A 13,309-nucleotide genomic window follows, 5' to 3' on the forward strand; every position below is an offset into this window, starting at 1 on the left:
TCTGATCGCTGATCAATCAACATTTGAATGTAGTTTTGTGAGGGCTTTTTTTTTTCCACTCTGCTAGTTTGGGAGGATCTATATAATTAATATTTTTTTCATGTTACAGTATGATTTTACCAATCCAAATTTATCTGCTAGCAGCTTATTTCTAATGAATTGCAATGAATTTTTGCTTTTGTTGAGCATATGACTTTTTTTAAGTCTTTGAAATTTTAGAGGGTGTCATGTTGTTGGCATCCACAGAAGGCTTGTGCTCTGATTTTAATAGCAATGCATTTTTATTTCACTGCATTGTTACTACACTTGTAGAAATTCAGCTTTACCTGCCAAAGAGGCGGCTTGCAAAGCGATTTTAAAATGTTTGGGGTTTTTTTGCTGTGTCCCACTCAGATGTCAGGCATGACGGAAACTCCTACTTCGTGAATTGCAAAGTGAAAACTGTTTTTATGGATTGCCATCTGAATAGATTTATTAATTAGTCTGTATTAAACTTTAGAATTGCTTTTTTAGTGTTGCTTGAACATTGAGGCCAAGGTGTTCAAACCAAAATGCATAGGTGGGCTTCTATTTCCTTACGTGAATACCTAAACTAGTGGCCAGATATTAAAAATTTCTCAATGCAATTGATCAGTCCTTGATGCTTGGAGACTGTAGAAGCCTGGCTGCATATGTTCTGCTTTTTCAAAATATTAATGTGAGACTTTCAAGTCTGCTGTAAAATATTTTTACTCCTGGTTTTCATCTCTGTGAGGAACATCATTTGGATGCTCTTACATAGACACTCTGTAGCCGATTATCTTTGGAAATGAATGTGTAAGAATTTAAATTAGGAATCTAACTGCATATTGGTAGAACTCTTTAACGGAGCAAATGGACAAGTAAATAATACAGTTCTTACCTTTGCAGAACTGTCTAGAAATCCTTTGTAGCCATGGTGGACTAGAGGCTGAGAGAAAAGATAAGTGTAATCGAACATTGCACGATGTTGCTACTGATGATTGCAAACATCTCCTAGAAAACCTAAGTAAGTAAATGCTATCAGCACTGTATAAAAATGTTTTTAGTAAAAAGCTTGTGGGACAAAAATGAGAAATATTTTAAAAGTAGTTGTCACTTTTTTGGCACCACAGAATTAAATTTTCTTAATCTAGCAAGTTTCTGTTCTCCAAATTTTGCAAAAGCATATGATAAAATTTTGTTGGAGGTTATTAAATGACTTAGGTCTTTATTTTTAAACCATTTGAAAAAATGGTATATATTGTACATGGGAAAACATCCAGAATCTCTTAACATTTCTTAATTTAATATTAATAATTACTTTTTCCAAAGCTATTGTCCTCCTCCTTTCTTCAAATTCTTGCAGAAAAATCACTTAGTGGTGGACAGCTGTCAAATTTCCTCAGGCTAAGACAATCAGCTTGTCATATCTGAATCTCTTTTTAGAGCATGGATTTATTTGTCACTGGTTTATTGTTAAAGGGATTGTTCATTTTATTCTTCAAAAAAAGTCTCAGAGACAACAACAAACAACTTCTATTTTCCAACATCAATAACTTTTGTCAGAAGATTGTTCTTTTGGAACCTGTCATCTTCCTTCTCTGTAAGTTTTCTCAAAATTTGGTAGAACAGGCTGACCTGTGTATTTCTTGAGTTAGAACTTAGTCCATCCACTTGCAAGTTCTATGTTTTCTATTTCTCTCTATAGTCAGAAGTATTGTCTTTGTAGATTTGTATGCTTTGTATTTATTCACTTTTCTTATGTTTGTGTTGTGGGATGTAGGGCTGGTGGTAGTTAAGTTCGCTGACTATCAAAAAATTAGGGAAGCTTTCTCTGTGCTGCTTCTGATTTTCCTCTTCAACAATTATAATATCAAGGTTCTTACCATATTACTGTAGGGGCAGAGGGGAACACAACTCACTTCCTGTTAGAAAATCCTCTGTGGCCTGCTTCTTTATAAGACAGAAGCCAGTTTCTTGTGGCTGAACCTGTAGCCTGTTAAATTGATGCTTGTATTATTTTCATCACTCGTAACACCCTGTTTCTTCGGTCAGGCTTATCATGAATCCAACTGCTTTTATCAGGTCAGAACATTTGGACTTGGTTTCTCCTCTCTTTCATGTGTTAAGCCTTTAGTTAACATCAGTGCAATCATAATTAGGTTTTTTGCCCCCACAATATCCGATCTGTAGACGCTTGGAAACACCACTCTCATTCGGGTAATACGCCTCAACAAGCCAAGACTGTATTTTGGGTAAGCTGTGTATGAACCATCTTCTTCCTTCTTCAAAGCCCAGTAAGGTTTCCACTGTAAGGAATTACATGCATGTAGGACAGGAGGATGTGCTCCAACAGATCTGAAAGACTAGGGGCCAGGATTGCCAGCTGTGCCATACAGGTCACATGCACTGAAATTTAGGCGTACACTGTACCTCTGTCCTAGGGGCCTGTTTCCTTGTAGAGAACCCTCTGCATTTCTTACAGTCACTGCTCATTTCCCGGAGGTCCAGCCATCAGAAGGGCAAGCCTTTGATACACTCCTCAGAATCCCACATCTGAAGGATGCCTTTGAGTAATCTTTTCCCTGTGGTAGGCTAGTGGGTTTAAAAGAGAGCTTTTCTGACATCAGAAAAGCTTCATTGGTTTGTATCAGCTGAAGATTTGGCTTCTGAACTTAAAAGCAAAACTAAGATCATGTTGCAAGATTTCATAATAAGCGGATATCTTTTTTTGTTGTACATTTAATTTCAGGGATAATTTCTGAAACGTATTCTTTTGGCATTAAAGTTAGAAGATAGTTTCATTTTCCCTTTTGTCATCTAAATGATCCATATAAATGGCTGCTTCTGTTGAGTTGTATTCCATTTTTCAAAAAGCAAGATTTAAAATAACTTCATTAAATTAATTTTATTTCTAGAATGTAAAAAAAAAAAATTAAAAATGTTTTACCAATTTATTCTATAGCAAATCAAACGTACCCGTCCAAGTGAATTTTCTATCTTAGCTCTTAACTTTTTATTTAAAGACATTTGACTCAGCTGTTTTCCACTAATGCCAGAAAATTGCTTTCTGCATTGATAATAAAAACGTGCACAACCACAATAAACTGAAACATTGAGGCACTGCCTACCGTCTTAATTTATAAGAAATTAGTATGTAAAGAAGAAACAAAAGATTAAGTTAGTTTTGTCTTACTTCCTGTTATTTAAGCATAATAATACTGATTGTTTGTAATGTAAAAAAAGATAAATAACCTTGATTTATTTTTTTTTCATCACTGCTCTGATTTTGTGGTAATATCTGTCCTGCTTTTTAACATTTACTTCTCTGCAACAGGAGTTATTTTGTAGCTTTCCTTTGCGATATTAGATGATATTGGTCATTAGTAATAGGATTTTTTTAATTGACTTTTGCAGTTTTTCTGATTCTTGGTTTTCTGTTATTCAACAGATGCTCTTAATGTACCTGTGAGGATTTCAGTCAGTGGCATTGAACCAGCCCATTGTGGTACAGAAGAATTTGATACGGAAAACACAATATGTGCTTTAAATATCCGCAAACAGACATCATGGGATGATTTTTCAAAAGCAGTGAGTCAGGCAGTGACAAACCATTTCCAAGCAATTGCTTCTGATGGATGGAGGAGCCTAGAAGACCTGTCATTTAATACTGCTGCAGAATCCAACATCGGCCTCAATGCAAGCAGTATATTATCTGTCAAACTAGGTATCAATATTAGTGTAATAAGAAAAGCAAAAATTGGGGCGGTTATTGAATTGATGAAATCTTATAAGAGAGATAAAAATATCTTTCAATTTCTGGATCTTTTAAAGCTTAGACTAAGACAGACCAATACTAGCTGTGAAACTGAACAGTGCTGGTGTGAAAGCATTATTTTCTTTTAGCTATGTGTATGGTACAAGTCATTAAGCACTTTAATATCATCTTGGGGACCATGAGGTCCTATGTTAGTTAGTCCTTTACTCAGTTTAGTACTCCAGAGGAGAGATCTGTTTTACAGGTGAAACAAAACAATTCCATGTAAAGCCCACACTACATCTTTGCAGTACATCCAGAATGTACAGTAAATCCAGACCGTAAATCATCAGCATAGGTCGAACAGAACTACTGCTGGTTTATGTAATTTCTCTTGCCAAGGTAAAACAGAAAAATCTTTAAAATTATGAGAGATTGGCCAAAATGTGAAGGTAGTAGTTGCAGTTTCATAGGATTCTGAAAATTCATGTGCTTTCCCCCTCCACCTGCCAACCACCCCCAAAAAACCCTATTCACATTAGACTGGGAAAATTATCTTATTTTACTTTATTTTCCATGTAAAGTTGTAAAGATAGGTTAGCTATTAAACTTGTATTTCAATTGGCAGAAAACTTTAGAATCCTCAGTCAGGTATCAAATAAGAGTATGATTTAGGACATGGGACTGATTTGTATGTCAAATTTGTCGGTGTATGGACACAATCTTTGTAAGCAAGTAAGTGTGCTTGAGCATAGGACACTACCTATAGATACAAGGTATATCCCTCTCTTTTATTTTTTCTTTTTAACAGGCAACATTTCGTGGTCAACAGGTCAGATTTTTTCACAGCCACCATGGGACTTTTTGAAGAACAACAGAGCTGAGCATATCACCGTGTTTTTGTTTGGTAATTTTCAATTCATGATTTTCAGTTTGAATGTTAAGACACTCCGTATGAAGTATATTGTTTGAGAATCATTTGCTACTGGTTTTGTTCTTCAGTGTTGCTTGATCCTCAGAAATATCATATCCAATTAATTGTTTAACTAGATTTGAAAGGATCTACAACATTTAGAAAATATGCTGGCACGTAAAAGCCCTCCTACCTTTTTCAGTTATATAGTAGTATCCATTTTACTTATGTCATGGACAGCGGTGCATCTGTGTTGCTAGATAAATGCCTTTCATTTCTTCAGCATTTTAATTTGCATAGCCTGTAATTTTAGGAGATTGCTGTAGAATACTGCATGAAAGCACATGTATCCATCATACATCCTTATAAACATGAGAGATTTAGAAAAGTTATTTGTGTATCTCTTTTTAAAGGACCTCAAGAAGGCTGCCTAAATAGTGTGACTTACGCATCTATGATCCATCTTCAGACACTTCAGAATTACCTCCGCCTGGTAAGCACTAAGCTGGCTTCTCTCTGCATGCTATTTATGCATGAAAATACTTCTGTAATAGTGTTGACTAAAAAAAAAATTGATCTTCTGCTCTGTGAAAGTATGTCAAGACTTCTAAAAAATGAAATGGGATGACAGCTGTTATTTTAAAACAAAGTTCCCCCTAAATCTTACCCCAATAACTTTAGTCACGAGGGCATTAACTTTCTTCTTTAAATAGCTACCATCTGATTAACTGAACTGCCTAAGAAAACACATTAAAAGCTCTATGATACCTTATTTCCTTCCAAAGTTACTTCATTCCACTTTTTGAGGGGAAAGTAAATTAGAATAACATGCATGCAAGCAATTCTTTGAGACTTAAATTTCATTATTAGCTTATATATATATATATCTCCTGTAACTCTTACAATTTATTTAATACTTCAGAATGTAAGGATAATTAGATAATATGAGTTAACTTTCATAGATGGTTTTAACATTGTTAATCCAATCAAAATTAGTTTAAAATCAGTATAATTTCTGATGTGTCCTTGGATAGAATTTTATGTTGGAGTGCCTTAGGTTTCTGCTGTATTCAACAATATTGCACAATTATATGAATGTATTCACTTACTGATTTTTTAGAATAAAGTAATTTTAGAGTTAAGATAGATAAAATCCTTTTTATTCTCCCTTACTGATAACATGATCCCATTTCAACTGAAAATAAAGTCCATTAGTGCCAACTTAAAGTCTAAGTCTTCAAGTTGGCACTAACTTAAACTACTCTTTGATTTTAAAGTCATTCTAGCTTATCTATTTTAATTCAAAATCAAGAAAATATTTGTGACTCCTAAACTCATCCATGCTACATGAATGTTTCAAGTTTAATGATTGTTTTAATAACAGAATACCTTCTCATGTAGTTTTACAAATCAATATATTTTAAAGATGTCATATGCAAATATTGCCGATTTGGAAACTACTATAGTAGTGATTACCAACTCCAGTAATGCAAAACAAAAAAATTTGTTAGGTGCTGATTGTCTCAACAGGTAAAGAAAAGTCCAAGTCTATGACCTTTCAAGAATAATTTATTGTCTGTCTATAGGTTGAACAATACCGTAATGTCATCTTCCATGGTCCAGAAGGAAGTTTGCAAGACTATATAGCACATCAGATAGCGGCCTGCATGAAGGTATTATAACACAAACATATAAAGTAAATTAGTTCATACATTAAAGTTTGCATTATTTTACCAAATCTATAAATTTTCAATGCAGCAAAAGCAAGTGGCTGCAGGATCCACATGTGAAATCGTTAAAGTTGAAGTGGATGCTGGTTTCTCCAAGGAGCAGCTTGCAGAACTGTTCATCAGTAGTGGTAAGGTTATTTCAGCAAGACTGATTTTGGTAATTTGTAATTAATGGTACAAAGTAAAAAAATACATTAAAACATTTTGCATAGTGGGTGCTATGTTTTAACAGAACTCATAGTTTTCCAGGTGCGTGGATAATAACGATAAGAGTCTAACCTGAGGTAGAACTAAGTGCGACAGTCCAACAGGGAGCTCTGTCAGAAGATCATGCCATTTAAGTAAAATTAGTAGCTCTTAATATTTCTGTCTCATTGCTTTTTCCCTTTGTTTGTGAGCCTTTAGAAGGTGATTGCCATGATTCAAATCTACTGAATCAGAAATGAAGGTCTATTGTTGCCTTATTGTAACTGTTCTAATGTTGTTTTTTTAAAAAAAAAAAGATATGAGAGGGGAAGCTATAATTATTACCTTTCTGGGAATAACAGGAGCAGTGAAAGAGTTCTTAAAAAGTTAGACCACTTGCTTTTGATATATGCTTATTTACTGGATACTTATGTGTGGATCTGAGCCAAATTTTGTCACCCGGGTAGGCAAATGTTGGTATGTGTGTATTCTGACCCATTACTACAGAACAAAGTTGAATTTCTGTTAAAATGAATGGTTTTCTGTTAATGGATATGAATAGCTACATGTAGATTAAAGTCCTGTTACTTGGTTGCTCCGCGATTAAGTATTCCCAGAGCGATCAGTAGGCTCTACCTGTGTAAATTCATGGTAAATAATTGGTAAGAGTGAAAAAAGGACAAAGTAGCCAAAGATGAAAAAATGACAGGGAAAATGGGCAAATTAAGTATGGAAGCAGAAGAATGGAAGCACATGGGTCAGTCAGAAGCAAGAAGGAGAACATTAAAAAAAAAGGAATAGAATAGTGTTAAAAGTGAAAGAAATATTTTCTGTGGAGTGCTTTTTCAGGTTGTGCTGCATTTTGCCCATACTTGTGCATTCAAACTCTAATTTCTTTTATTTTACCATAGTATTAACCATACAGTGATAATATACTTTATAATATTACTATTTAATATATAACATATAATATTATGCATACAGTAATAAACAAGAGCCTGAAGGGTGATGTGATATGCTTCCTTTTCTTTGGTACTGTTAAAATTAATTTGGGGTCAAATACAATTTTGCTTTTTGTGAGCAATTCTCAAATATGTAGCTACTTTCATCCCTTTGCAGCTTTCTTCTATTTGTTTTCCATTTCTGTTTTATGAGTGTTTAGTTTGGGGGGTTTTTTATTGACAAAAACTAGCAATATAGTTTGAATCTAACCTTGGTAGCAAGACTTCATTTTCATCCAAAAATGATGGGCTGTTCTCTTGTATTATTATGGCCTCTTCTACAGCTAGATTCTCCAACTTTACCTCGCATTCAATATGGTCATTCGCATTAAAAATAAATGTGATAAATGTCATTGCTGCTTGGAATACCCTTGTGTTTCAGCAGCTGTGATTTTCATCTTCCACTTTCTGTACTGAAAGAGGCTGGGCTTTAGGTGTTTGAAATTGCATCAGTTTCAGTTGTACCAAGGCAACACCTCTAAATATGTTCTCCTGTGCTACCGTGGTGAAATTTTGAGACAGCCAGAGCTTTGAGAGGATCAGCCCCTACCTTTTTCCTCCTCAATATGGGCAGACCAGAAACATCAAGAGTAATTTGAATCTCACAAGCAAACGTTTTATTCAAACAAACTAGAGTTACTGACTTTTTAACAGAAAAAATACAATTCAGTGAGTGAGACAATGCTGTCTTCTACCTGCCGTGCGTTTGCAGTGTGGGGCCTATACTTCAAGTAGCTTTCATTGGCTTTCTTGGTTGCAACAAACTCTGCACAATCCCCTCTGACATCATCTGTGCTCCTCAACAAAAGGGGAGCCATCCTACGGGTTTGTACAATGGTGTGCAGTGCTTCGTTCTGTTTGTTAGCATGCTTCCTGGTGGACTTCAGCCTATGTCAGTTATTTTCACCCAGGGAATCCTGGTCACGGTTTGGAGGATCGTTTGTGCCAGTGATTATTCCCACATGTCATTTCAAGTGCCATCACATTGCTGGAAGAGAAGAAGAGACTATTTAGTCAGAAGTCAGCTAGGCGCTGGTGTTTGGCCTGCAGGCGAGAAAATCGTTCATAGTCCGGTTTGTTTATTAGCCACCGTCTCTTAGGAAAGCTTCTTTTGGACGCTTTACTCTGTGTCAGCAACACACTCTTCTTAATAGTCTGTGCTTGCACTTCAGCATTGTGCTGCTGGTTGAGTCTCATTTTTCTGCCTGCTTCTTGCCTCATTGTTCTGCTGTATCTCCTCTCCTAGGAGAGCACTCTCCTCCTCTCTCTAAGTGCTTCCATCAGTCACAGAGGAGGTACCTGTACTCCCTGCTATACAGCTATATCCTCTTAGTAAAACAGGGCAGTAATATGTGGGAAATTGCAAATAAATAGCAATCATCAGCTACAGTCAGTTGCTGTAAGTTTTGTCCTATTACTCATCATTTTCTTTAATGACCATCTTTCGTACCATCTTGAAAAATTTCTGAAACCATGCAAGGCACAATATACTCAAGACAAGTGTTTTGTTTAATATTTGTGTTACAGAAGCATTCCCCTGGGATTTGATGTTACAGGAACACTTGCAAAGGCTGTATCTTTTTTAGGCAGTAAGATGTTTAAATCAGGAAAAATAAAGGAAAATATCTGAAATGTGGAAAAAAGATATAGATAGATAATTTTAATGCCTCCTAGGTTCAGGTGCTATTGTTTGTGCCTCAAACTAGCTCTGATTATTTAGGTGATTCTTAAAGATATTGAAGAAATTTTTGAAGAGAGAATAGTAGCAAACAAATAGGCAATCTCATAGAATGATTAAGTTTCTGATAAACATTGAATATTCTGAATCTTTTTAACAAGTACTATGTTCAGCTCTGGGGCTCCCAACATAAGAAGGACATGGACCTGTGAGAGTGGGTCCAGAGGAGAGCCACGAAGATGATCCCAGGGCTGGAACACCTCTCCTGTGAAGACAGAGAGTTGAGGTTGTTCAGCCTGGAGAAGAGAAGGCTCTGGGGAGATCTTATAGCAGCCTTCCAGTACCTGAAGGGGGCCTACAAGGAAGCTGAAGAGTGGCTTTTTACAAAGGACAAGGGGCAATGGCTTTAAACTGAAAGAGAGTAGATTTCGATTAGATATAAGGAAGAAATTTTTCACTCAGAGGGTGGTGAGGCAGTGGAACAGGTTTCCCAGAGAAGTTGTGGATGCCCCATCCCTGGAAGTGTTCAAGGCCAAGTTGGATGAGGCTCTGGGCAACCTGGTGTAGTGGAGGGTGTCCCTGCCCATGGCAGTGGGGTTGGAACTAGATGATCTTTAAGGTCTCTTCCAACCCAATCCAACCCAAACCATTCTATGATTCTCTGGTCTCTACAGGGTATAAAGAGTACATGTTAAAAGTTTAAGATGTATAACAGCAAATGAAATAAATGTTTTCAGAAGTCTTTGCTATCTTTTCTGTTGTATTTATTCTCAGTGTGCTGAAATCCTTCCCATCTATGAAGATTCCGTTATAGCCATTTCAGGAATTTATTTTAATAATAGCTTTCAATTTTTTTCTTATTGTACAGTATGATATTCTTTCCATTGTTTTATTTTATTTTTCCAGTTTTGAACATATTATAGTCTGTCTGCTTCTGTGAATACATCAAAAGGAAAAAAAAAAATTCTTTGCTGCGTTAGTAGCAGTAGAAGCTGCATATAAATAAAAGTCAATTTTCCTAAGTAGACATTAATGGGATTTTTATATTTCAGCTTGTCTGGTCCCAGTTAAACATCCACCTGTAAGCAAGACAACCATTGTGATTTTAGAAAATCTGGAGAGAGCTTCTTTATCTGAATTACTAGGAGATTTTCTGGCACCTCTTGAGAACCGGAGTTCGGAAAATCCTTGCACTATTCAAAGAGGTATTCAAAGAATTTGGCATGGAGAAATGTTTTTACTATAGTACAGTTATATTATAATACATGACAAACAGGAACAGGATAAAAATGTAATTTGTTCAATTTTTATATTTTTTATTGCAAACGGTTGTTTTTAACCAAATATAGCATGTTTTAAGGCTAATTTATGGTGGTGGTTTTTTCTTTCTAATTATGTCAATGCTTCTTGCTTTTATATCAAATCATGTCAAAGCTTTGAGTATTTCAGTAAAATGTTTTATGGTTCATTTTTAGCAAATGGAGTTTCTGGTGCCTTTTACTTTCATGAGAACTGCTTTTTACTGGGGACAATCGCGAAGTGTCATCTTCATGGCTCTGACCTGCTTGTTCAGCAGCATTTCCGTTGGGTTCAGCTTAGGTGGGATGGGGAACCAATGCGTGGCTTGCTTCAAAGGTTTTTAAGAAGAAAAGTTATAAACAAGGTAAGAGCCTGAATCGGCTTCAGCATTTTTGTTCCTCACCAGATCTGTGAAATATGTACGATAGTAACGTCAAAAGCTGAGAAGATAACTAAGTTGTTTCAGGAAAAAAAGCATTCATTTCTGGAAAGATAAGGCTGTGTATCTGTAAATGTTGTGATTGGCTTCATATAGGAAGATGTATGGCCGTAGCTGATTAGCATAGACACACAGGTTGGCTGCAAATCATCACACTGTGGATTCTTGCTTGTCCACTGTATGAAAATATCCTTCAGTAAGTTTTTTCATCTTTTGTGTGAGCATGATGGTAAGAATCTGTTCAGCAAACGTAAAATCCCTTTCTTAAGGAATTTATTCAATATATCTAAAATAAGATAGTTGTGTCCTGTGTGTATTGTCTAAGTTTTAAGCAGCAAAAAGAGTTTTCATGATTTTCAAATCAAAGAGGAAAGAGGAGTAAAAATCAGTAGCTAAGTTGTTCTGAGCCTTGCTGAAGCGGGAACAAAAGTCCAAAAGAGAATAAAGATAGGAAGTCTGTTTTAACATGAATAAATAAATGGAGGATACAAAATGAATAGAAAGATGTGGGCTAAAGCAGAATTGCGGAATTTTGAAAGTTATTTGGAAGAAAACCATTCCAGTGTGACAGCAGCTATTGCAGACAGTCAGGCAGTGTTAGGCTTTGGGAGGGGGAGTTTAATCGAAACAGCTGCAAAGGAAAATAATCTTGGCAGGAGAGTTTTAACAGGCTTAAAAAGGGAGATTGTTCTAGGAACAGAAAAAAACTGTCAGTAATAGAGAGCCCTGGTCTGGGACAACAGACCTACTGTTGCTTCTGAGTGTTCAGTTGTATGTGTCTTGGTTGTCCTTGGGGATGTCATCTCCTGTACCCTGTGCCACCGTTCTCATCTATAAAAGCTTACTGATTCAAAGAGATCCTTAAGAGGAAATGTTTGGAACTGAGCATTTCAGTTACAATAATGAGGAAATTCAGAAACATTCCTAGGAATACTTTAATAGCAAGAACAGAAATACAGAATATAAAAAAAGAATCATGTGAAATGTATCAATGAAACTCTTTTCTTAGATTACTTTTTTTCAGGTGCATAGTTATTTATAAGTACTGTTTTCTGAAGGAAACGATATTTCCTTTTTACCTCATGTGCTTTAAATCTTTAAGTCCATACAGACATAGGAAGCTGGAACCACTATGAGTGGTTATCTGGTTGAGGGTATGAATGGTTTCCAGAATTCTTGCAAAGGATGAGGAGCGTAGCAATTCTCTGTAGGCAAGTAGGTGGGTTTGTTGAAGCTGGTATCTTGCAGATGTGCTATAGTGCTGGAATGAGGTATAGGCCAGAGGACAGCGCAATAAAAGTACGTAGCAGAATGCTCCTCCGTCCTCTTGAAGCAAAAGATTGTATTCTCAAGCCTACACTGGAGAATATCTAGTGATTATAAACCCCTTTATAAAAGGACAGAAACACTTTGATCATAGATCATTAAGATCACAGAGAAGGACTGTCTTCAGTTGAGCACAAGGCCAAGAAATACAGCAATGCAGACAATTGCAGAAGCAGTGGTATTCTGACTTGGTCACAAACAAAAGCTGGATCAAACTTATTCTGCTAAACTACTTTGGATACCAGAATTTGCAGCATCATGTAACAGATGTCATTTTCAGGATATTTCGTTTAGGCTTAAAAGCAATCCTTAGTCTCATAGGTTAAACAATGTAATAGGTTCCTACCTCTGACTGAATTTGAACAGAATTTGGGTGGTAATCTCATTAAGTTTATTTTCTCTAAAACATATATGCAGACAGTAGTTATTTGGAGAAAAAATGCCATGTGTCTTCCTGTATCTTCCCTAATTAAATAATGAATAAAAATGTCCAGTGTGCTATTACATTTTTTTCGATACATACGTGTGCCATATGCAAACTCAAATGCCAGTTGGTGTGGGGCTCAAAATAGTGGATTCCAAAGTTAAAAGTAGAAGACAGATTAATCTGTTATAAAAATCTAAGGGAAAGTAAAAGCACATTTATTGTTTAAACAACAGACTATTTCAAAGATCCTTGTTCTGTATTCTCATACCATGTTTGTGCCTTAATATTCATGTTTTTAGATGAAAAGCTCTTTTCCCCTTATTTTGAACTATTAGGATATATGGGAACAGTTTAAACATTTTTCTGCATTGTTCACCTGTAGACTGTGTCAAGAAGCTCTGACTTCAGTTCTGGCAAATACTATCCCTAGTGCATCTTTTAATGCTTCCTTTAATTCAGAGTCTTCCAGAGGGGAAAAAGGAAGATCTAGAGAACTACAGGCCAGTCAGTCTCACCTCTGTGCCCAGCAAGGTCATGGAGCAGATTCTCCTGG

General features: G+C 35.9%; 1 protein-coding gene across 1 annotated transcript in view; it reads left to right on the forward strand.

Moving 5' to 3' along the window:
• CTTNBP2 (cortactin binding protein 2) overlaps positions 1-13,309 on the forward strand; it is a 91,330-nt gene that overhangs the window by 63,835 nt on the left and 14,186 nt on the right. Inside the window, exons 9-16 of the mRNA XM_086610296.1 lie at positions 910-1,027; positions 3,452-3,727; positions 4,569-4,664; positions 5,084-5,163; positions 6,257-6,343; positions 6,429-6,528; positions 10,318-10,470; positions 10,741-10,928. Of these exons, the coding sequence (XP_086466422.1) occupies positions 910-1,027; positions 3,452-3,727; positions 4,569-4,664; positions 5,084-5,163; positions 6,257-6,343; positions 6,429-6,528; positions 10,318-10,470; positions 10,741-10,928 (1,098 nt within the window). The remainder of the gene's footprint in view (positions 1-909; positions 1,028-3,451; positions 3,728-4,568; positions 4,665-5,083; positions 5,164-6,256; positions 6,344-6,428; positions 6,529-10,317; positions 10,471-10,740; positions 10,929-13,309) is intronic.

The sequence above is a fragment of the Tauraco erythrolophus genome, chromosome 4, assembly GCF_009769465.1.
Source record: "Tauraco erythrolophus isolate bTauEry1 chromosome 4, bTauEry1.pri, whole genome shotgun sequence".
NCBI lineage: Eukaryota > Metazoa > Chordata > Aves > Musophagiformes > Musophagidae > Tauraco > Tauraco erythrolophus.